Raw genomic sequence first — 24,923 nt, 5'->3', positions numbered from 1 at the left:
CTCGAAGTCATAAACAAATGGGCGAGAAATAATAAATCATTATAATTTCCTTAGGAAATCCCATTTCCGATAATATTCCAGAAAATCTCAAAATCATCATTAAGGCATTCCCAATGCCGAAACCGAAAGTCGATAAATATAAAAGAGATAAATCGATAGATCAACGGCGTGTCCCACACGCCAAAAATATTCTCGGATCAATAATGATTAAGGAAGGAAGTTCAATAATAAACTAATATTCCATCGAAATCCCATTTCGAAAATTTTTTAAAATCTCAACTCGACGAATAGAATATGATTAAAAAGTAAAATTTTCCGGAAGTCACCTCTGAAATAAATAATTCGTCAAATAATATTATAAATCATAATCAACCTCTGAAAATCATTATTGAAGTAAAACCACGAGATAAAACGAATCAACCTCCGAAATTTTAAATCATATGCTCGAAAGGTAATATATTAATTAAATAGAGCATACTTAAAGAAATAAATGCATGCATCATTTATTTAAAAACAAAAGTCCACTCACAGTACTATTCCGACGATCACGTATACGAGTTCCTTCATCGAGCCAGAGCTCGGTACGTCGCCATGTACACGATTATATTCCGTAAGCGACAATTCGACAATTTAATACGAATTCCATAATCAAAACCTCACAAATCAACTCTCCACTTATTCTCGGATTCAACCCAAATTATACCACTAATACCAATTCATTATCTTAAAGGTTCTAAGTCAGAACCGAGAGATATCCGACGGTCGATTCTCGTAATTCATTAATCGAAACCCTAAACTTCGGAATATTTGGAAACAAATTCCAAACTTCTCCAATCTTCATCAAAATCACAATTTCAAGCTCTACTGCAATTATAGAATTTAACAGGCTAAAAACCAAAGCCAAACACCTGACTTACGCGCCTCCACGCGCCATCTACAGTGGCAGCGCGTGGGGCCCACACGTCGCCTGCAACCACTTCCGATGACCACCAAAAATTGGCAGCACAACCTACTCAACAGACCCAACAATTTTCTCAATTGCAACACAATCCAATTTTACCTTTAACTGCACGAAATTGGCCGGTGAAGCAAAACCCAGAAAATTCAAGAACCCTAGGATCGGGTTTTGTTCGATTCTCCCTCCACACTGCAAATCGTGGCTCAAGGCTAGGGGGAAAATGATCCTTGGGGAAAACCGCTCATTCGACGTCAGTATTGTGGCTGGATACGGCCGGAATCGGAAGAAATCGCCGGAATTCGTCAAATGGGACCGTCGGGCCTTTAGGCTTCGATCTCACTTTTCCGACCAAAACATCACCACCCACGGCCACAGTCGTGTAGAGGGGGAGAAGCCGCGCCGACCACTTACCGGGGCTCGCCTTCTGGTGACCGGACGACGCCGATCTCGACGGAGACAGAGGGAGACCGAAAGAAGAGGGAGAGAGGTCGGGGAAAGAGGAAAGAGAGAGTTACCGTGGGTTTCCGTAAATGGAAACCTACAGTGGTAACTTTCCATATATATATATATTATTATGAACAGTAAATTTCACATTTTAAGCTATAATTTTCACATATGAACTCCGATTTAAGTGTACCACATTTCCACGGACTCGGTTTAACGTCCCCTACAACTTTCATGAAGAACATTTCCTCAAATTTTGGCCCGAACAAAAAATCAACTTTAGGGCCACTAAAAGTACCAAAACGACAATAAAAGTAAGAGTAAAAGTCGTTTACAATCCAAATGACTAGTAAAACAGTATTTTCAAGTTCGGGACGTTATAGATCAACTGAACATTGGGCCAAAACATGTACAGCACCCCAGAATGTTGCAAACGCATACAAGATGTATTGTGAAGCAAGGGAAGCAAATTACATGGAACAAGAAGATCAAAATGGCGATCTAGATCTAAGGGTGGAAGACTACAAGGATCAAGACCAAGAAACTGGCGATTTTAGTTAAATCTTTTTATTTTCCAAGAGATGTAGGTGATTGCCATATTACTTTTTATTGGATTAGATTTTCTTTGATCAAAGAAACAATGATGTACTCCGTTGGATTATGAACAAAATTTCGAGTTCTTTTCATTATGACTCAATTTTGATTCTGAGCATATTACTTTGTGACTACGATGGCTGGGCCATCAATATTAATTCAAGGACATGGAATAGCCCAAGTTCCACTTGCCAAATGGCACCTTGATTACAGCTGTCATAAAAACTCTCTACGCTCTTAGGGCAAATCGTACCCTATGAATAGCCAACGAATTCCATGCGAAAATGCATGTAGAGAACGGAAATGAGTTCCTTTGCATTACCTCTAATGATTGCGAACAAAGACGCATCTTAGAGAAGTTTATGTGTCTCTCTAGTGAATTCTATGTCCCTATTCGAGCTATTAATCCAATACAGTTATGAGAGAAGATCTCTTGGATTTAGACACATATTGGCTTTGTCACGACAGGATAGATCATCCTAGTCATGATTTGATGATCAGTCTACAAAGACTTCACATGGACATCTTTTCTCTCGAGCGAAATGAAGCATGAATCAAAAGTTGATTCCTGGACTAAGTGTGACCGACGCTGCTGCCTATGGCACTGCCTCCGTCCACCACCAGCCTAAGGCTGGCGCAGTCCCTATCCATGATGCCATGGATGGCGTCCATCATGGTGATGGCGCCCCAGGTGATGCTGCAATCACCAACTTGCTTCAAATAGAGTTTTAGATGCTCAGGCCTAACCAAAATACTCAATGGTTGCTTGTAAGGCCTCTCGCTCGTTTTACAAAGCCCGTTCCTTAGGGAAATTAGGACTAAGACCGTCCTATGCAAAGGATATGACAATGCTCATTCTGTTCTTACAAAGAATCCGTAGGGATTTTATGGATTGATTTAACCAACTTGCGGATGCTTAAATATTTCAGGATATTGGTTGACACGCAAACACGCTGGTCACGTGTTGTGCCATTGTCCACCTATAAATGCTTCTTACGCTACACTCCTAGCACATATCATACGACAACGGGCTCACTCCCCAGATCATCCTATTCAGTCAATTGGATTTAACTATGCTAGAGAGTTTACATCGAAAGACTTTCGATGGATATTGCAATGAGCTTGATGTTGGACATCACATTCCCATTTACACACCTAAATAGTCTTGCGGAAACAACTACGATGATAGTCCGGACATTGGTAATGCGCACCAATCTCCTTATATCCGCTTGGGGTATTGCAATATCGCATATAGCTATTCTAATTCGTCTACGACCCACCGTCACTCAATGTACCTCTGCATTACAGCTAGTAACTGGGTACAAATATCGTACTTACGCATATTTGAGTGTGTCATTTATGTGCCAATTGTGCCGCCACAGCGCTCTATGATAGGTCCTTACAGACGAATGGGCAACTATGTTGGATTTAAGACTCCAACAATCGTCCGCCACTTAATGCCCTTGCAAGGCGATCTCATTACAGCTAGATTTGCGGGTTGTCACTTTGATGAGACAGTCTTCCCGTCGTTCTGGGAAGATAAGAACACAGATGTTCAACAGGAACGACAGGAATTGTCGTGGTCTGTCCCCACTATGTCTCATCTTGATCCCTATTAAAGTGACGAGATCACACAAATATGCTGCAAACATGCCTGCAAAGAAGGACGTCCCTACGAGAGGATGTAGCACCACCCTACACGGAGGTAGGCATGGCGCCACTTCTAAAGAGAGTGGCACTCTGGCGTTACAGGCCATGGCCCCAGCTAGGATGCGTGGGAGGTCCGTGGGTTCGAAGGATACTTTGACACATTCCAATCCTTTTATCATCAAGACTCAAAATCCGTCTTATGAGTATCTTCCGGGTTATGGTTATCGTTGGGGGACGCCTCAACGTTAGAACCTATTCTTGAGAATATAGAGCTCTATGAAACTTACACTAGTGTACATGAGATGTGGGATAGAAACTCCATCATAATTGATGAAGTAGTCCCGCGCTTCGTTGCACATGAGTTTGTTGAGTCAGATGATATCGAACCACACTTCGTTGATGAATGAACACCAACGTAGAGAGATTTGACCTAAATGGAAATATGCGATCCAGGTTAAGATGGATTCTCTAACGAATAGGAAGGTTTTCGAGCTAGAGATGCCAACACCTCCTAACATAAAACCTGTTGACTAATGGGGTATTCGTTAGAAAGCGTAGTGAGAAAAAGAGATGGTAATCTCACCTTATGGCGCAAGGCTTCTTTCAAAACGCCCTGGAATCGACTACGATGAGACATATTCTCTCTTAATAGATGTCATTACACTCCACTACCCTGTCAGTTTGGTAGTTTTCGAATAACTGAACATGCAGCTTACAAATGTGGTCACTACGTATCTCTATAGGGATCTAGATACGGAATATACATGAAGGTTCATGGTGAACTTCATTTACCCAAGTCAAGTGGCTCCAGACGATGGAGGGCGTTTCCAATGAGGTTGAAACGCTCACTAAAGTGACTACTTGATTGGGAAGGGATATGCCCACGCGTTTCTATGACAAGTTTCGGATTCTATCGCGGTTCATGTTGGACATGATCTTTATTAGAAGCCCTTAAAGAGTTAAGGGAAACCGCTGAACACTTGAAATCCGTAGTTTGAGATGAAGGATTTTGGGAGAACACGATTATGTCTCGGTTTAGAACTTGAGCATCGTGTTGATAGATGCTTAGGCATTTGACAAGGTCAAACCTTCAAGCACCCCCATGATCGTCCGTAGTCTTGATCCTGAAAATGATCCTCTTCGGCGAAAGGATGATGACGAAGATGTGCTAGAGGCAGAAGTGCTTTACTTAGGACAATAGACGCATTATTGTACTCATCCCAATGCACAAGACCAGACATCTCATATGTTGTGAACTTGTTAGCTAGATATGGCTCTACGCCAACGCGACGCCATTGGATTGGTGTAAAAGATATCTTTCAATACTTGAGATGTATGAGTGATATGGGCTTGTTCTATCCCTACAAAGAGATGATGGATTCGGACCCATCACACACCAGGAACGCCGCCAACACTGGCCTGCGTCCATTATCCCCATCCCAAAACAACATGTGTTTTGGAAGGTTTTTCTGATGTTGGGTATCTCTCTGACTCACACAAAGGCCATTCCCAATCTGGTTAAGTGTTCACCATGGGAAAAGACCATGATATCTTGGAGGTCTATAGAATAGACCATAGTCGCTATATCTTCGAACAATGCAGAGATCATTGCTCTTCACGAAGTGGTTCGTGAATGTATATGGATTGGATCCATAATTACGCATGTTCGAAGCAATTGTGGTTTGAAGTCTACCACAGATGAGCCTACGAGCATTTAGGATAATGTTGCTTGTTTTGAACAAATGAGGCAAGGCTACATCAAAAACGATAACACCAAGCATAATCAGCAACAACAGACTCTCCTCGAGATCAAAGTGAACTAGATCCAATCTTAGGACAGTAAGGCAAACTTGTTTACTAAGTCATTACCCAAATCCACATTCGAGAAACATGTGGCAAGAATTGGCTTGCAGAAATTATCTGAACTCCCATGATCGTAGTCATCAGGGGGAGGCGCAGACATTAGGGGGAGATGTCTACATGTTCACCTCGAAACGTGAAGGGTGTGTTGTGCTCTTTTTCCCCTTCGACCGAGGTTATTTTTGTCCCACTGGGTTTTTGTTACTCGGCAAGGTTTTTAACGAGGCAAAGAGAGAAGCACCGCGTTTGGACAACACAAGGGGGAGTGTTTAAGGATATCTCTATTTGTGTTTGGTCCAAACTCTAGGTTACTTGACCTAGTGGTAATAGGGTTTAATTAGAAGAATCTAGAGATTATCTTTCCTTGTATGATTCTAACTCTATGTATTGTAATCCTCTATATAAAGAGACCCCTATTATCAATGAGAATACACAGCGATTATCTCTCAATTTCTGATTCCCTAAAACATGTCAAGATTTTTGAGGTTTGTCATTTAGAGAAACTCAAATCATGTTTTACCAATTTTGGTATATTATAGATTAGGAGAATTTCAATAAAAAAAAATTAAAAAAAATCTTCACGACGTTTGACATACTATGGCATACCATGAGTGAAGAAGTGTCAAACAATGTCAAGAATTTTATTTCTTGAAATTTTTACATGTCATAATCTCACCATTGATAAAACATGACATTATTTAGGTGTTGATGCCTACTTTTCCTTCATCATGCCAATGGCGTTTTTCATCGAGTATACAAAAATTTTACCCGAATCACATCCCAGATTTGCAAGTGATATGGCATGGTTGTCAAATACATTCAGGTCATGAAAAATAAGTTACATTTACAAGTTTTTCTAGAGAGGTTCCTCAGCTAAATGAAGTTACCAAAATCCTATGTTCACTATCTAGTAAGGCGTGGTGTTGCCTCGCCGGCTAAATAGCATGCTGCATTAGTCAAGAAGCACACAAATTTGCAAGGACAGCAGGATGGTGCTGTCAAAGACTCAAAATTTTATTACGCAAACAAGTTCATATATATGAACACTTATGATCGATGACTTCAACAGACTGACTAAACGTTTCACCATTTCACATAATCTTCTCCTGACATATATGACAGTGATTATACATCTATAGATCTACTACCTTATTACTACTGGCATACAACATATAAAGAACTTTGCAGCCGCGTGGATTACGATGCTAGTTGACAACTTTGCTCCGTCTTGAGTAAAATCCGCCGGTAACAAGGTGATGAATGCTGTTTGAGAATGCAAAATGAAATGAAAGTACTGTACATGTTATCCTTAAGGTTTTCTCCAACATCTTATCAAACATAAATCTAAATGACAGTTATTCTAAATGGTGGATAGTAGGATTTGCCAAACAAAAAATTGGTGGATTGTATATTTTGATCAGTTGTATCCTCGTTATAAATTGAAATGAATGCTGTTTGAGAATGCAAAATGAAATGAAAGTAATGTACAAGTTATCCTTAAGGTTTTCTCCAACATCTTATCATACATAAATCTAAATGACAGTTATTCTAAATGGTGGATGGTAGGATTTGCCAAACAAAAAATTGGTGGATTGTATATTTTGATAAGTTGTATCCTCGTTATAATGGAAGTAACTACAAGAAAATTAACATGCATCAATCCACATTTTGTAATTTATGTTCTAACATATTAAATGTCACACAGATCTTATTCGCAAGTCATATTTTGTTATTTAAATATTTTTACGTACTCTAATGCATGAACATATACCATAATAGTATGACTAGTTGCATGTAAAAGCCAAATTCATAGAATTAGGGTGAGAATGAAGTTTTAATTTATGCATGTTTTCACCAAAAAAGAATGATTATGCATATTAATTTGGTTGAATAAATGTAAAATTTCACAAAATTTATATTTTCAGAAAAATATACGACTGAGGTTCTTCAAACTTCAGAAAAATTTACAATCCACCCATTTATAACGAGGCAATCCACCAATATACGATTGAGGTTCTTCAAACTTTAAAATTTCTATTTTCAGAAAAATTTCGCCAGCAGTCATACTTGTCTCGATGCTTGGATCCTTGACTAGCTATCTCATAGGGTGAGTTTGAGCCTCTTGGAACTTAGCATTGGCATTGGCCGTGTGTCTATACACTTGGTTGATATAATCAGCAATATATGTATGTATGGCCGGGTTAAAGCTTGTATATCGAGAAGGAAGATACACTGTTCTAATAAAACTCGTTAATAGAGACATTTCAAAACCAAAGTGGAGCTTCTGATGGTTCAATTGAGCTGCTAATGTCTCTCCATAGTAAAATAATTAGGATTTGATTATGTAAAAAATGATAACAAAAATAGAGAAAATACTCCATAAAGTAAAAGAGGAAGAACATCAATTTCCGTTGAGACCACCATTTTTCTACAGTAGGAGAGTAGGAGGGCTGTTCTTGAGTTTAGAGCGGCAAGGTTGTTATTCCGGGCCTCTCGTTCGCTTGCCTGTAAGTCCTCCTCCTTCAACCAGAAGCCTAGTCGATCGTCACATACCCATCTCTGCTTCTTCTTCTTCTTCCTCACTAATCACACCAACCATCACCAAAGGAGCGCCTTCTTTTTCCGTTTTCATCATCTCCAACCTTTCCCACTCACCCCAGTAGTACTTGAGCATAGTTCACTAGCTCGCCTACGCCGGCCGGCCCAAGGAGGCTCTGGCCGCCTTTCGGAGCTTCATAGCGGCTGGCATCATCCCAGAAAGCCAAGATTACAATGCTCTGGTTAAGGCACTCTTGGAAGACCCAGATTCTATTGAGGCTGCCAAGCAGTGCGTGCTGGACATGGTGCGCGATGGACCCTGCATTATTCATGTCAGTGAAATCTCATACATGCCCGTGCATGTGGGTTTTGTGAAGCAGGGCAAGGCAGAGGAGGGGAAGGAGTTTCTGAAGGAGATTAAGGCCAAGGGCTTGTGGGGAGCTCAAGAAAAAGCATTGAGGGAGGCTCTCAAGAGCCAAGAAGAATCAGAGGTTCAAAGTGTCCTTGACACTGTCTTGGGTATGTTAAGGAAGATTGAATCTTTCTCACTGAAAATATCCTTTGCTCTATTGTGTTTCATTAGTTTTGCAAGTTCACAACTTGAATTCGAATTGCTGTATTTCTGATGTTTTAGCTAGCTATTAATGTTGTGGGGATGCACAATTATGTGTTGCTAATTCGGTTTGGTGCTGTTGTGTGGGTATGAATTGGGTTGCTGGTAAAACTATTAAGTGAGTTTGCTAATGCATTTGATGTTCCAGCTAGCTTTGATGTAGAATGTTGCTGCGAGTATGACTAATTACGATTGCTTGGAATATTGAGTGCATGAATTGGTGAATGTATCCGATGCATATCCTAGCTGCTGTGCTTTGGTGTAGTGTGGAGCAAATAGTGTGTGATTAGTGCTGAAAGATAATAACTTTGCAATATAATGGAATTGTTTTTGCCGTCTTAAATTCTCTCTTTGCAATGTTTTTGCTTATGATTTGACTCATGCAATGTTTTTTCTTTTCCTGATACAGATGATTCAGACGATGAAAATGAGGACAACACGATACCAGAACATTTCGAAGGTATGGAAACGTTCTTCTATAAGAATATCAAGACATTGTTCCCCTTTAGACACCATTGCGCGGCCATGAACATGTTCAACGGTTTGGTGGAAGACTACCAAAATTTATGCCAAGTAGAAGTCTACCAAAATTTATGCAAATAATACATTAATGCAAATAAATGCGTTTTTGCTGGATCTTTTTCTTGGTTTTTTCCTTATTTTGTCTCAATTCATAATTAATTCCGCACCTCTGGAACAAGCTAAATTACCATTATGGCAGTAACTTTTGTTCATACAATCTTAGCTGCTTTTGAAGATCTTTTCTAAAAACTGTCTTGAAGCAACTAATCCACGTTATAGTGGCAACCCAATTAGAGTGCCAACAATAACCATATGTTCCAATCAAACTGATGCAACCTGCCTGTTTTTCTGTTACATTGGAGAGGGATCAAATCCCGATGCAATCTGTTTTGAAACTACCAAAAGATGTAATGAAACCAAGAGATCGGATGTTGTATATTCTTGTTTGAAATCAGTGTGACAAAATAACATGTCAAACTGTCTAAAGAATAATAATACCCTTAACAGCAATTCCAAACTTTCGAAGACATCAATTGTTCCTATTTAAGTTTAAAATGCACGCCTACTTTTAATGCATAGGTAAAACTATATTGTCAAACAAAATACATGTGGGAGACGGAGAGAAGAGCAGTTCAAAACTAATTCCTATAACTCTTTTCAAAGTATGGTTAAATCTGATTCTTGTGACCCTGGAGGAACGAACATCTCCCAATCTCACAACCGTCCACAAACACAAAATAGTACAAAGCAATGCACAGAGCACCCGTAGCAGCCACCTTTAACCCACCAATGGTGCTGGAAAACTGATGTTTAAGGATGCACATCTAATATCCTTGTTTCTGAGGACACTCTGATGCCCTGTGCCCAGACTGCCCACAATTGAAACAGGAACCTCCAAAGCTTCTGCAATGCAAGTTCAGAAATTTCAGCTTTATACAGATGAAAATCAATCAACGAGGAATTACTACCCTAAAGATTTGAATATCAAACAATAAGGTATTCCAATCAATAAGTTCATTAGTGGCCAATGCACCTAATCTGTGCCCATCTGAGTTAGTGGCCAACACAAAATTTTGATTCTTAGCAAAAAGAATGAAAATTAGGAGCCAAAATTTAGAAAGGGGATGGCCCTTCAGATATAAAACATAAAGATAAAAAAAGTTCCCGAATTGCCAACAATAATGTACACGAAAAACTACTATTGCTGACTCATAAGTTCATAACTCTGGACTATTCAGAAAGTGAATTAAAGTTGGAAGCCAAAATTTAGAAAGGCGACTACCCTTCAGATATTAAACATACAGAGAAAACCAGTCCCGAACTTCCCAACATCAATCTACTATAAAAACTGGTATTGCTGGCTCATAAGTTCATAACTCCGGATTATTCTGTACTTGTATATCCCAAACAATACTCTCAAAGTGATAGCAGATTCTTCTACTTGAGAATAAAATATCTGCCTGTACCAAATTAATTTTTGATTTGTACTCTTTCAATGTAAATTGATTGATGAGTTTGAAATTCTGAAAGCACCTTCAATTGCAAGAAAATTATTTGACTTGCAGATGACATACCTGTCTCGTGGTGGTATTCTGCCTGTTCGTGTACCTCCAATAAGCCAATCATCATCCATACTTCTTGTCATCCGAGGTCGGCTGCTGCTAGATCTATTAAAACTTCCTCTGCTACTCCTAAAATCATCATCACCATCACTAGAACCTCGGCCGCCTCCCCATCCACCCCTAGAGCTACTTCTAAAACCTCCCCGTCCACCACTACCTCCCCGTCCACTACTAAAACTTCCCCGTCGACTACTCCGATCCCTAGCTGAAAACCTGCCATAGTTGTCACTCACTGGCCCGTCATCTTGCAGAGAAGGCAACTGGCAACACAAAACAAACACACATAAAGGCTCAGTTAGTCGCTCTTGTGACATATTTAGAGATTTGGGCTACATAAATATATAGAAAACTGCAAATGTAACAAATCAGTATGTATTCCCATCCAAAAGCTGATCTTACCCAAAAAAAAAAAAAAAAAACACAAAAGCTGCAACTATGAGAAAGAAACCAAATGCAAAAGTCAACCTTGCTGATCTTGGAAATACTGTTTCCAGGAGGTATTTGCCTCTTCAGCAACTCTTTTGCAATCTCCTCTGGAACTGCATCACAAAGTTCACATTGAATAAAGTATGGCACTGGAATGAACTATGAGATATAGTAGAAACAAACCCTTTCATCTGCAATTAAATATATTTTTCCAAGTTCATCAGCAGCTGCAGAATAAACATCTGAAAGAAACCCAGTGACAGATCTAGCAGACAGGTAACCTCTGGCAAAAGCTGGATCCCGAATTATTTGCAATGTCGTCCACCCCTGCAATAGTACAACAAGACATCAGAGGAAGCCTAGAGGATATATTTGGCTTGAATATGTGTGTGTGTGTGTGTGTGTGTGTGAGAGAGAGAGAGCATAAATAGCCTTTACAGAAAATAAAGTATTTGTTGGGTTCAATTAATACCGGCTCATGACTGATTAGAGACCGGGATGACGGAGGTCGGGAAAATCCACTTAGCTGTGCCAGTGCAGCAGCAAGAGCAGTTGTTCCCTGTTCTTCAATCAGTCTCTGTGCCGTTGGTGTAAAAAACTGTATGGATTCAGGATGAACCCCATTGAGAGTAGCAACCACATGTGAAGCAGATGACTCCAAAACCTCCTCAACGGTTGGCGGAGTAACAAACTCAAACCTGCATCCCACATCACGCTCAAGAGTTTTGACTGTTCTCCTCTGGTTATTAGTAAACATCAGAACGGCATTACCGAGTTTCCCTGCACGTCCAGTACGACCAGAGCGATGTACAAATGTCTCTGAATCATTGGGAAGTTCATAGTGGATAACCTGGAGAAAAAAGATTATTGAGGTCACCAACGTGTTTCGACCTGGGCTCTAGTATTGGCAAACTTGTCATGGTGCCATACAGAACCAGGATACATAAAAATTTGGAATCATTATCGCTTACCAAGTCAACGTTGGGAATATCAAGTCCACGGGATGCAACATCAGTGGCAACGAGCACAGTGAATTTTCCTTGCCGAAAACCATTAAGGGTTCTCTCCCTTTGATGTTGTGATATATCTCCATGCAATGCCTCAGAAGCTATGCTAGTCGTCAATGACATTGACACTTCATCAGCATCACGTTTTGTTTGTGTAAAAACAATGGTCTTCCCACCCTTTGCATAAACCTGAAGATAAGACAGTTAGTTCCATTGAAAAATGGTCCTTCAAATAATTTACAACAGCTCTAAAGAATCATATTATAAAAGGTAATGTTTACCCCTGGCAATATTTAAGATTATCAGAAGGCTATGCGTATGAAACTATCATCATTTACTCAACTTTTCAAAAGGATCAAGAGCAACAAATTCATTAAAACTGCACCACTTTTGAAAATATATATATATATACACACACCATGATGACATGAAGGTCCATATTCAAAAATTAGTGTGTCAGGTGTAGGAGCTACCTACAAGCTATCTACCCCATTATTATCATTTCCTGGACAAACTTATCTAGCATGTGTTCGTGCTAGCAAACAAATTGATGTTGAAGTACAATGATGATAGTGAAACTGGTCAAGCTTTATTCATCTAATTTATAAAATATATTACAACCACTAAACAATAGTTATAGCCATATAAGATTTCAATTCACATAGCAGGAAGTAGTGGACATGGCCGGCAGAGATTTATGCACTTCAGAAGTTACTCAAAATGAACCAAAACAAGACCAAGGTAATGAGTTCCGACTCTTACTGTTATAAGATCACTAAGAATAGTCCGCTTTGAAGAGTTTGTGGTTGATAGAGCATAGAGTTTGATCCCTTCTGCAAGCTTCTCATCTTGATCACCAACCTTCGAGAAATAAGAAACAGAAAATGTAGCAAGATTCACTTTCCACTCTACAATTATGTTAGCTTCATATAAACATCAGAAACACAAACTTATTAATTAGTATTTCCTATTATGACTTAGGACGTACACACCTAACACATAACTTCAACAAACTAAAAATTCTAAATGGTTATCTATTTGATACACAGATTTTCATGCAAATAGTGAAAAGTTCTGAACTTAACAAAACACAGAAAGAAGCCAAAATAACAAATTACCAAATCAATCGTCAATGGATTGTCCAAATATTTTCGTGCTAGTTTTTTCACCCAAGTGGGCATAGTTGCAGAAAAAAGCATGCTCTGCCTCTGAGCTGGGAGCCTTTGTAGAATTGTTTCCACATCTTCCTCAAATCCAACAGCAAGCATCTGATCAGCTTCATCAAGTACCAAATATTGAACTTCACCCAACTTGAGGCTGCCGCCGTTTATCAGGTCAATAAGCCGACCAGGAGTTCCAACCACTACGTCAACCCCACGAGAAAGAGCACTCTGTTGCGTTACGTATGAAACTCCTCCATAGACGCAAACAGTGTTCAGATAAGGTGCAGATTCTTTAATCTCCTTGTCCACTTGCTTCGCTAACTCCCGAGTTGGTGCAAGGACCAGAACTCTAGGAAGATAACCAGACCGCCTACAAAAAGACACTCATCAAAATCTTCCATTTAAAAGCTCCAAACTTCAAAGTTACCAAGATTTGAAATATAACTAGTACCTTGAACCTCTCTGTTCATCATCTTCTGTAAGGCGTTTAAGTATGGGAATCCCAAAGGCCAATGTCTTCCCAGTCCCAGTCTTTGCACGAGCTATGATGTCTCGACCTTCCAGTGCCGGCACTAGCACAGCTCTCTAAACGTTTCAAGCGAAAATAAGTGAGCATTAACCATCACAGAAACAACATTACACACGTATATGAGTGTAAACAAAATTCAACAAAATATTCAAAACTTAAGCCACATTATATGAACATCTGCCAATTGTTTTCATCTGCAGAAAAGTTTTACACACAAAACAACACATAATCTGTAGGCTAATACTCGAAAGTGTTCCGACTCGGACTAATTTGCAAGCTCTTGATATAAAGAACAAAACTTTAAAGAGATAAGAGACTACCTGAATGGGAAAAAGCGAAGAAATGCCACGCCTCTCAAGACTATCCGCAAGCCTCTGAGGCAGGCCCAATTTCGAAAGAGCCAGCTCGTCTTTACTAACCGGCTCAACCACATCACTCTCCGACTCATACTCCGACTCCGAGTCCAGCTCCCCCTTGGAAAAGTCCCCTAGCCCCTTGAAGGCCTCTTCACTGAGCACAGAATTAGGCGTCGCAATCGCCTGAGTAGCGAAAACACTCCTCGCTCTCAAAACACTGTTGAAGTGCGCCCTCTGCCTCTCCGGAAACGCCAACGAAACACCGCCGCCGCCGCCACTGCTCGTCGCCGGGGCCGTCGTGGAAGCTACAGGCGCGGCAGCTCTTTTATACAACTCACATGGAGTCTGGTAGTATATAGAGGAAACTCCGATAATCGAAGCCATTGGATGATGGCTTGGGCTTTACTCAATTCGCTTCCACACTCCTTCCTCCTCCTCTGCAAAAAGCTCGTAGAGAAGAAGATAGGGGTAGAAGAAAATGAGATAGAAGCGGCTTGAAGATATTCTAGGTTTGAAATGATAGACAGAGCCGGTGAAGGGTGAGGGGCTCTAGGTTTATATAGAGACTCTGAGAGACTGAGAGACTGAGAGTGAGAGGGAAGATAAGGCCAGAACACGAATGTATGGCCTCCCAAACTTCCACCTCGGTCATATTTCTCTCGGAATCGGATATTTCCCTCTCGGGTCTTCCCTACCCGAAATCAATTCAGGTTCGACCTGAATGCCCGCCTCACCGGGTCGGGTTTAGTTCTACTCTCCAAACTTCGAGCAATTCCAAAACGGTGTTGCACTAAGCTCTACTAAAGTCTCGTTAGGTTTGCGGAAAAAGAATTGTGTTCTTTATCTTTTCTATGAGATGGGAAACTAAGGTGGCGTTCGGTAACGTTTTCAAGTCATCTTTTTCATTTTATAAAATGAAAATTGCTTGAAAATGCGTTCGTTGGTCTGTTTTCAAAAATGCAGAAAATAATTTTTGAAAATAATTTTTTATTTTACTCGTAAAACAGGAAAACGACAAATAGACGTTTTCACTTTTTCATTCTCATATTTTAGAAAACACGGAGATATTTTTTCCAAAACAAAGAAAAAAAAGTATGTTCTCTCTTCTTCCATATTCTCACGTCGCTATCTTCTTCTCAGGTGTCTCTCTCATCTCTAGTCGCAATCTTCTCTCGTTTTTTAAAATTGTTTTCAGAATAAGCTATCGGACACATTTTCAGATCTCAAAAATCCAATCTTGTTTTCTCGTTTTTATTTTCAAAATCTGTTTTTGAAAAATCATTTTTAAAAACGTTACCGGACAAGCCCTAACATTTCCATGATTTTTGCTTTCCATTGTTTGAAAACACTTGAAAATTGTCCATAAAGTTGTTAGAAAATACGTAATTAATGCATTAAAATAATAATAAGTGATTAACTAATGTAAAGAAATAGTGAAGGAAAATGAAATTCTTGGGGATATGAGAGAACATTTTCCCCACTTTTTCCCTTCCTCTCATATGAGAAGCTTATTCATATCCTTGTGCTTACCAAACACAGTAAAGGAAAGAGTTTCTTGTTCTAAACTCTCAAATTCACCAACCAAATGAAGTCTAAAAAAAACAAATAAATGCAACGATCAATTCAAGATTTCTAATTTGTGCAACAAATAAATTAAGAGTCACAAAATTGGTAAAGGATTCAACAAATAAATTAAGACATGATTTAATTGATTGATGTTTAAGTCTATCACACAGAATAAGAAATGTTTTTTTTTTTGAGCACAGAATAAGAAATGTTAGAGTTTCAAAATCGATAGGTTTAAGTTAGCTCAACTTTGTATTCCAAGTAAATTAAGACTAGTATAGCTGGCAATAATTTAAGTGATTCGTATAACATAATTGTACAGCTCATTTTATAATCGTCCTATCAATCAGAATTTATTAATGCTGCAAATACAAAAAAATTTGAAATCAATGAGAATCGAACTTGAATAACCAACGTTACAGACTTGCAAAATAACCGACCGAACGACCGAACCCGTAATTATTCTTTGATGGCACTCGAATCCTCTAATTGGAATAAATAAATATACGAAAATGTTCACCTGATCAGTTGCTGTCCAAGAAAATAATGCTCAACTACCCTTAGATGTAAATTTAAGGGTAGAGAGAATTATTATTAAGTTGAGATGTTTTGTTTTCCACCCTTAGATGTAAATCTAAGGATTATTGAGCATAAATTTTTGGGTCAGCAACTGACCAGGTGAACACCACTGAATAAATATATAGTTAGCCTTTTCCAACTAACTCTGAACTCACCATTACCGTCGTCTCTAAGATAAAATTTCAGGATTTGCAAAGATTAAAAATTGAGGCACTCGTATCTGTTAATCAGTTGTTGTGTACAGCGAGACTGAGAGAGAGAGAGAGAGAGAGCCGCCATTATTGCCTTGTCAAGCCACTCAACCATTTCCTCTCAACTTCCTTCTTCCGCCTTTGATCTTATCGTTCCCGACGGTTTCACATCTTACGCTGGCAGATCGGTTTCCGATTTGGTTCCCTCGATTTTTTTTTCCCGATTCTTCTAGATTTTCCAGACCCCAAAGGGTCCCAATTTTAAAGGTAAAGTCTCAGCCGAAACTGAAACGAAGTTTCGTTTCTCGGTCAAAACCCTCGTTCTCGTTCTCTAGCCAATTGAAATTCAGGTTTTTACTATTTCAATTTCAATTTTACTCTCAGGTTTTGCGAATTTCTCCCTCCCTCGCTTTCATGGAATTTCTCTAATTCCAAAAGAGCCAAAGCTGAAGCTAATAGTTGCGAACAATCGCCGCTGCTGATTCCTATCAGGTTTTCCATCATTACATAGCTCTCTTGTGCTATTATTTTTGTGGTTATTGATGTTGAATAGAGCTTGTTTTGGATTTCTAGGTTTTCAGAATGGCGGAATCGGAATCGGTCCCAATCTACCTGAGCATTGTTGCCTTTGTTTGCACTGTTGGAGCTATTGCTCTGGCAGTTATGCACATCTACAGGCACCTCATGAATTACACCGAACCGACTTATCAGAGATACATTGTTCGCATCATTTTTATGGTCCCGGTGAGTATTCGATCCCATAAGCTTGCTCTGAAGTGCTATAATTTGTTTATTATATTTGATGTACAACTAGATTTGCATAGTAATTTCATTATTTCGTTGTAGTTTTGTGACAAGTTGCCATAATCAATGGCGACTTTGTTGCTGACGAAGGTGGTGGTGGAGTAATCTTAGTGTTGGCATCTGTTGCTGGTTTTTAATTCCCTTGCATTGCTATCCGTTACGGCTTGTATCTGCCATCTTCAAATTGTGTAGGAATGAGTTTTTAAAGAAAACCTTCGCATAATTGTAAGATAATGGTAATACACATCATAAATGGACAAATTGGGGATCTGCAATTCCGTTAGGGTTTTCATGAGGATCAAGTATCTGATTTGCTTCTCTGTTTGTTTTATCTATTCTATACTTCATTTTCTATGGCCTTTGTTCACCTTTCAGTTTCACTTCATCTTATTTCTTCCTGCTTTGGACTTCAGATCTTTCAGATGTCACTCTTTCATAATGCTAGTATCTTTTGAATTTGGACCTGCATAACCAGCGTGACCTTTGTTTCATTGGCAGGTATACGCATTAATGTCGTTCTTATCCCTTGTTATACCTGCGGGCTCCATCTACTTTAGTTCCATCAGGGAAGTGTAAGTATATCTTCATTTATGTGAATAATTCACAGCATGTTGTTAAAATTCTGTTCATGAGAAAAGGAGGAAACTGTCACTAAATGTATTGGTCTCAACTTTACCTGCACATGTGAATTATTTGTGGATGTATATTAATTATCAGTGTGAGTTGAGATTGTGTTATTGACACATCAAATCAAGGCTGGCAATCTGTTCCACGTGTCTAGAAATCTCTTAGAGTTGCAGCGTATTACTTTTTAACTTTCACATTATCCATCAGCTTTGAAGTAGATTCTTAGGTATTCTGTTCCACCAAGGATGCATATCTGTAGTAACTTTTGGAGACTTGAGGTTGAAAAGCTTTTTTGTTTAATGCTAGTTCCAATACTTATGCCATTGTAATGCACAATTTTATGTCGAATCCGACCAACATTCATGCAGCAACAATCACAGTAGTTGTGGTACTAAGTACTACCATTGTATTGCACTTCTTCCTATTCATTAGGTTGATTGTGAATAAAGCTTCTTTGTGACAAACAATATCTTGTCAAATTAAATGGTCTGGAATCAATAGTTGATTTGACAATGCTGGTAAAGGTATTAGTGGCTGAGTTTTCACAATCTATATTGTTTGTTCTCATATTATTATTCTTTTTTTTCTTTTCTTTTTTCAGCTATGAAGCTTGGGTCATTTACAATTTTCTATCGCTGTGCTTGGCATGGGTTGGTGGGCCAGGGTCTGTTGTCGTAAGTTTAACTGGTAGGGTTATAAAGCCTTCGTGGGCTCTGATGACATGCTGCTTCCCTCCCATACCCCTGGACGGGTGAGTTCACAATCTATACTTAATTTTCTAATCTATTTCTTTCAGGATTTGTCTTGCTCTGGTTCAAATGTCTAAGTACTAACTTTGAAATTAGTAGCATTAAAATTTTCTTAGATGCATTTTTACAAATGTTGACTACACCAATGGCCTGAGCTTCGGGCGATGTCTCATTTTGGTCCCTTAACTACAAAAAGTTGCTTGGTGGTCCCAAAGATGGGGTTGTCTGTTTGGTTAAGACAAAACTCAGCACCCCTAATTTCTTTTTATTCCGCATAATTTGTTTCTCCTGCTTGCCTATCTCTCCTCCCCAAGACGGGTGCCATGGCAGCCCTGAAGCAGTTACTATGTAGAAGAATAAGCTACTTCACTGAGTAAGGACACCTGTCCTGCTTCTGGGGCTTCAGCTTCAGATAAGAGGTTGAATAGTATCCATAGAAACTTGGTGGTAACAAGTTTGTCAATTGCAATTGGAAAAGCATTCAAGAAACTTTGTACTTTTCAAGGACTCCTACCCATGTGGCAAGCCATGCATAAAAATGCTTCATTCATTGAACTTGATTTAGGGATATGAAGAAGTATCCATGACATTGCCAATGCCAAGAATGAAGACGCTTCGATTCATAATCGATCCCACCAACCCCGCCCAGAGTAAGGGCCATCTTGCTGTCCAATATTAGCTTACAGATTGACCAGGGACTTGGCTTCATCAGCAGGTGTTCTGCGTGGATGCCATGGGAGCCATCTGCCGGAGGGAGAGATAGCGAAGGAGGAGAAACAAGGGAGAGGAAGAAAGAGAAGAATTGGGTGAGGGAGGTTGATTATGCCTGAAGCAACGAAAATGACCCCAAAGAAGTATTCATATCCCTTTGCAAATTGAGGCACAAGTATGAAAGAGTGGATTTTGACCTTACTACATGCAACATTCAAAAGGCCATATACAACTTTTTGAGTTGTGGGTCCAAAATGAGACACAAGTACAACCCAAAGCTTTGGATCATTGGTGTAATTAACCCATCTTACAATTTACAACTTGCATGCATCAAATCAGGCCTCTGTATATATTTGGCGGAGGCCCTGCATTGCTAAGGATATCTCTGGCAAATATGGGGATTTTGATGTCTTCTCTAACTAACATATGTCATAGAATCATAGGATTGTGTTCATTTGATGAACTCATACGTATGAAACTGTGAATGCAGGCGTTTTATCCGTAGGTGCAAGCAAGGTTGTTTGCAGTTTGTGTTTCTGAAGCCTGCATTAGCTGCTGTTACTCTCATACTTTACGCAAAAGGGAAATATGCAGATGGAAATTTCAGTCCAAACCAGTCATACCTGTATCTCACTATTATCTATACAGTTTCATACTCGATGGCTCTTTATGCGTTGGCATTGTTCTATGTGGCTTGCAGAGATCTGCTTCAGCCTTTCAACCCTGTTCCAAAGTTCATCATAATCAAGTCTGTCGTTTTCCTTACTTATTGGCAGGTAAATTTTCTTCTTACTACTTTGAAAATTGAATGTTGTCAACTACTTATTTTTTTGGTATGTGTTTTTAGCAATTTGCACATGATTGTAGATCATGGTTATGCATGAAGAAAAGATAATTCATTATTCTGTCGAGAAGCAATTTGAGTATGGATGATTGCCATGGCCATGTATTATCAATTTTCCTTTCAAACTTCTATTTGCTCACCAGATGCTGCTTGGAACTTCGAAGTCTGTAGACTTTACTACGAAATAGCTATTAGGAGGCTTGGATAGTCTAGTGTATACTATATATTCTGTAATTGCAGGGATTGCAGAATCAAATACTTGCAGAGGATGGCTTGAGTCAGTCTGCATTCTATTTTATGTGAATATTTGTTTTTGATAACTGCTGTAGAATAGAAGTTGATGTATTGCATTTCTATAAATGCTTTATGGATACATGAAAGTTGTCCGTCTCAAAAAAAATTTGCAGCTTGTTGTTTTTGAAGGTCTTTGCTGAAATTGGTGCGCACGGCAGTCCTTTTATCATATTTTTACATCTGAGAACCGCTTTTGCCTATAATTAAAAATTATTGCAGTTTATAACTGAAAATCTTTGGATTATATTATCTGATATTACTGCCGAAATTTATAAAAATGGATCATCATATTCACTCCATATCAACAGTTACCAACTTGCAAACTGATTCCATATGTTTTTGCTTCTTTTTGTCTGCCTTTTAGGGTGTGTTAGTTTTCCTTGCTGCAAAAACTGGATTGATAAAGAATGCAGAAGATGCTGCTCAATATCAAAATTTCATAATATGTGTGGAGATGCTACTTGCTGCTGTCGGTCATCTATATGCATTTCCTTACAAGGAGTATGCTGGTGCAAATATTGGTGCCTCTCGAGATCTGACCGGAAGCCTCTCTCATGCCTTAAAATTGAATGACTTTTACCATGATACTGTCCACCAGGTGAGTTGCAAATTGTTTTTCTGCAATGGTTATCATAGATGGTTGTCTTTCACTTTTAGATCTGATCAACCTTCCTGATGAGTATATTTAACTCTGTTCAGTTTGCCCCGACTTACCATGATTATGTACTCTACAACTCTACTGAGGGTGATGAGGGAAAGAGGAAGTATCGGTCACGTACCTTTGTGCCAACTGGTCCAGAGATGGATGCTGTCAGAAGGAACAAGAACATCTTTGGCAACAAGATAGATGACATACAACTTTCCAGTCTATCATCTTCTAGTGCAAGCACTCCGGAAAAATCTGGCCCCCAGCCTGTACCTGATTCTGCAAATTCAGATGCAATGAAGTCTTCCCTGCTCATTGATACCTCAAATTCCTCATCAGTGCCATATGACATGTCACTTATTGACTTGGACTTGTCCAGTTACCCCACAAAGGTCCCTCCAGCAAACGAACATGGCACTAGGTGACTAGAACACTGTGTAGTAGAAAGGTTTGAAGAATGTTCTCCCTAGGAAAGAAGTGTTAAAGGGTTTCGGGGCCTTTGGGAAAGCCTCATGTGCTTAATTGTGTGGTGATGCAAGTGTTGGTATACCTCTCTTCAGTTTTATGCACTGTAGTCACAAATATTAGGCTTCCCACTGAAAGCTGTTTTAATGGCCTGTTAGTTCAGTGTGCATTGTAGATATGGAATTCTAATTGTCATACTTGTTAGATCACAATAGGAAACATGAAATTGATTTTATTTTTTCCCCTTTTTGTTTCACATTGAAGGGTGCCCATTGGATTTCATCGTCTTGATACTTGAGTATTTCTTAAGTCACCATTTGGTCCGGTTTGTAATCTACTTTTTTCAAGCAATGGAACTTCACACAAGAAGCATAGGAAGGTGCAGTGTTTTGTTTTACTCTCAAACACTTGTTTTACCTACTTGTGCCAGTGCAATTGAAGGATGTTCTGCTATATTTGAAAAGATAGGGAAATATATTTCTGAAATACTGTTTGCTAGCATCATTTCCGATTCCCGTTTACGTCATTAAGAAATGTGAGTCTGTATTTCATAATCCACCTCTTCCGATGCCTTATAAGCAACTCTATCTAATGAATGATTTGAGCAAACCATATCCATACTGCTATGCAGGGTCTTTGAAGCGTGCACATTTGATTTTCCTTTGTTAGTGAAATGATTGATTAGTTGATGAGACATTGGTGATGTTATAATAAGATAATCAGATGATGATGCAGGCTGATGCTCATAAATTTCTGATTACAACTCCAGGACTATTGGGCCTTTCCCTTCCAATGAAAGTCAAAAGCTTCTGGGTTGAGAAGAGTCGATGACTCTATTTTCAAGTTTGCTGAAAATGGTTTTGAATTTTGGTTACTCGGTTTGCTGAGTTGGAGAAGAATTTTCTTATTGAATTTCTTGAAGGTCAAGTCTCATCATCGTAACTCTTGGTGCATCTGCTTTGAACCTTGAGAATCTGAGAACCTATGTTTACACGAAGACTGTATGAGATGCATGATGATACACGTACTAATGGGTGAAACTTACATAATGTACGGGTTGGTTAAGACTATCTGCTTAGTTCTTTCTCTAAGTGGTATTAGCTACTTGGAATAAGTATGGTGCAGTTAATCTGAACTATATTTGGTATTGACCTTTCAGATTGTTATACAATTTTCTCATCTTACGCAAGTCGCCTAGCAGCCCTTGCTTATCTGTATTGTTCTTGCTGCTTCTCCAAACAACTCGACCCTAGTTTTATAATTGGAATTGAACTCAAGTTCGTAAATATCTATTATTGAACTCAAGCTCGTAAATATCTATTAAGGATCTAATAAATGACTCATGGTTAGATTTTGAATTTTATCTACAGAATTAATTTCGAGCGTGCTATAGGGGTAATGCTCTTGGCCACTAAAGCTAGGCTAGAGCTACAATAATCAGCTAGAGCTACAATAATCATTCTTAAATGTAGAAGATATTTTAGTGATTTTTCCAACCAAGCTATGGAATGGACATCGTGTAGAATCCCACCAAACCCTGTTTGAGCCTATTATCTGAGATGAATGAGAACCAACATTAGGTGCTAATGAATCGATGGCACCTTAGATTATCACATAACACAACGATAGAGCATAGATAATACAAGATCGATAATCTTTTAGAGAAATATTACATCTTTAGTTGCTTATTATGAATTTTACAGCTCAAATTTAGTGGTAATTATAGTAAATTTACATTTAACTCAAAAGTAAGAAGACTAACAACTAATCATAATAATGGAGGTAGTAAATCCACATTTAGCCAAGATATTAAAGAATGATGGTCTCATCAAAGACTAAACTTCCTAATTACCATGGTTCCCAACTTCCCATGGCATTGTCCAAAGTAGATAAAGAGTTAAAGACCATGGAGAAAGTCTAGAAGAAAAGATGAAAATGAAACACCAGAGTCACATGACCGTCCATCATACCACGTGTTAAAGCTGGACTATTATATAAGATCGGACTAATAGAGAAGCAGAGAAGAAGATTTTTCTTATAGCTAGCTAAGAAGCTAGTCTGTCTTGGCTCCTCTGGCGGCGGTTTGCTCGCTTGCCATGTAAAGCAAACACTCGCCAATGACTTAACCAGCACTTGTTCTTAGAACTTATACAAATCCCAAACCCTTTATAATATTTCCTCTTTCTTCTTTCTTATTCCTCCAATCTCATATCAAACACAACCCAAAAGCCAAAACCTACATACCCTCTCTGTCTCCCTCTCTGTTTCTTAAAGTTTGTACTTCATGGCCGGCCTGTGGGAGCCGCATCCGAACCCAACTCTCAGCAGAACCACTTCATCGAGTAGTACTAGTAGCTTTGGTGGGTTCTTCATGGATCATCAGAGCAATACTCACGGCGCTTATAACTACGTGATGATGGAGAAGATGGAGAAGAGGCAGCTTTTTCTTAGAAGCTACCAGTTCTGCAGGAAGAAGAGTCTGGCCGAGAAGATTAAAGGGTCTTTGGTTAAAGTGAAAAGGGTCATATGCTTGAGGCTGCGTAATGCTAAAAAGCTTAGGAAATCGGTTTGCTTCAGATTCCGGTATGGATTTTCTTTCCGGAGAAGAAGAATATGCAGACTCTTGAATTACTACCGCCATAACAGGAAATGCGATAACTCGTATTGCTTCTGGTAGAACACAACTCCATGTTAATTATTTGCTTTATTAGTTGTTTCTTCCACGAAATTTGATGTTATTTCCATGAGTTAATTATTAATATACATGATGGTGATTTGGTGATATATATATATATATATATATATATATATATATATATATATTTAGAATCTTGTACATGTTATTTCCGATAGAATTGATGTGAGAATCCCAAAATAATAGAAGTGTATATATCTATGAAATTGAGAGTTTCAAAGTGGAAATTGGACTGGAGCCAGACCATGTTTTCTGGGTTACACAAAGTTTGAGGTCCATTTTGGTACCTGAAATAGCTGTTAGCTGTTGGCCTTTGCCAAATGGGGAGAAATTAAAGGTGTGGAAAACAAGTTCAAGGTTTGAACTCTCAAGGGAGGGAGGAGGAACCCTAAAAAAGTCAAGCATTCCAGAGATCCAAGTTTGAATTGAATGAAAGGTAAAGGAGTGGAAGATGAGAGAGCAGAAAGTCT

General features: G+C 39.0%; 4 protein-coding genes across 4 annotated transcripts; 3 read left to right on the top strand and 1 right to left on the bottom strand.

Annotated features, from left to right (window-relative positions):
* The first annotated feature begins 7,939 nt into the window (after window positions 1–7,939).
* Window positions 7,940–9,510, top strand: LOC112192595. The gene is made up of 2 exons (XM_024332393.2): window positions 7,940–8,563; window positions 9,067–9,510. Exons 1-2 carry the CDS (start codon window positions 8,347–8,349, stop codon window positions 9,258–9,260), a joined length of 411 nt encoding a protein of 136 aa, XP_024188161.1. The 5' UTR covers window positions 7,940–8,346; the 3' UTR covers window positions 9,261–9,510.
* A 77-nt stretch (window positions 9,511–9,587) lies between these two features.
* LOC112192594 (DEAD-box ATP-dependent RNA helicase 3, chloroplastic) lies at window positions 9,588–14,906 on the bottom strand. Its single transcript, XM_024332392.2, is given in 9 exon segments — window positions 9,588–10,082; window positions 10,754–11,061; window positions 11,267–11,554; window positions 11,700–12,077; window positions 12,199–12,423; window positions 12,997–13,095; window positions 13,353–13,767; window positions 13,849–13,982; window positions 14,247–14,906. Coding segments are annotated over 9 exon segments (2,346 nt in total). The 5' UTR covers window positions 14,667–14,906; the 3' UTR covers window positions 9,588–10,003.
* Window positions 14,907–16,570: 1,664 nt separating this feature from the next.
* LOC112192741 (transmembrane protein 184B) lies at window positions 16,571–22,201 on the top strand. The gene is made up of 8 exons (XM_024332604.2): window positions 16,571–16,885; window positions 17,003–17,110; window positions 17,192–17,362; window positions 17,921–17,994; window positions 18,651–18,800; window positions 20,000–20,285; window positions 21,012–21,245; window positions 21,347–22,201. Exons 3-8 carry the CDS (start codon window positions 17,201–17,203, stop codon window positions 21,716–21,718), a joined length of 1,278 nt encoding a protein of 425 aa, XP_024188372.1. The 5' UTR covers window positions 16,571–16,885; window positions 17,003–17,110; window positions 17,192–17,200; the 3' UTR covers window positions 21,719–22,201.
* Window positions 22,202–23,774: 1,573 nt separating this feature from the next.
* LOC112192761 lies at window positions 23,775–24,542 on the top strand. The gene has a single exon (XM_024332628.2). It carries the CDS (start codon window positions 24,043–24,045, stop codon window positions 24,433–24,435), a length of 393 nt encoding a protein of 130 aa, XP_024188396.1. The 5' UTR covers window positions 23,775–24,042; the 3' UTR covers window positions 24,436–24,542.
* Window positions 24,543–24,923: the final 381 nt, after the last annotated feature.

This window comes from Rosa chinensis, chromosome 3 (genome assembly GCF_002994745.2).
Source record: "Rosa chinensis cultivar Old Blush chromosome 3, RchiOBHm-V2, whole genome shotgun sequence".
NCBI classification, from domain to species: Eukaryota; Viridiplantae; Streptophyta; class Magnoliopsida; order Rosales; family Rosaceae; genus Rosa; species Rosa chinensis.
This window is presented reverse-complemented; position numbering and strand designations above follow the sequence as displayed.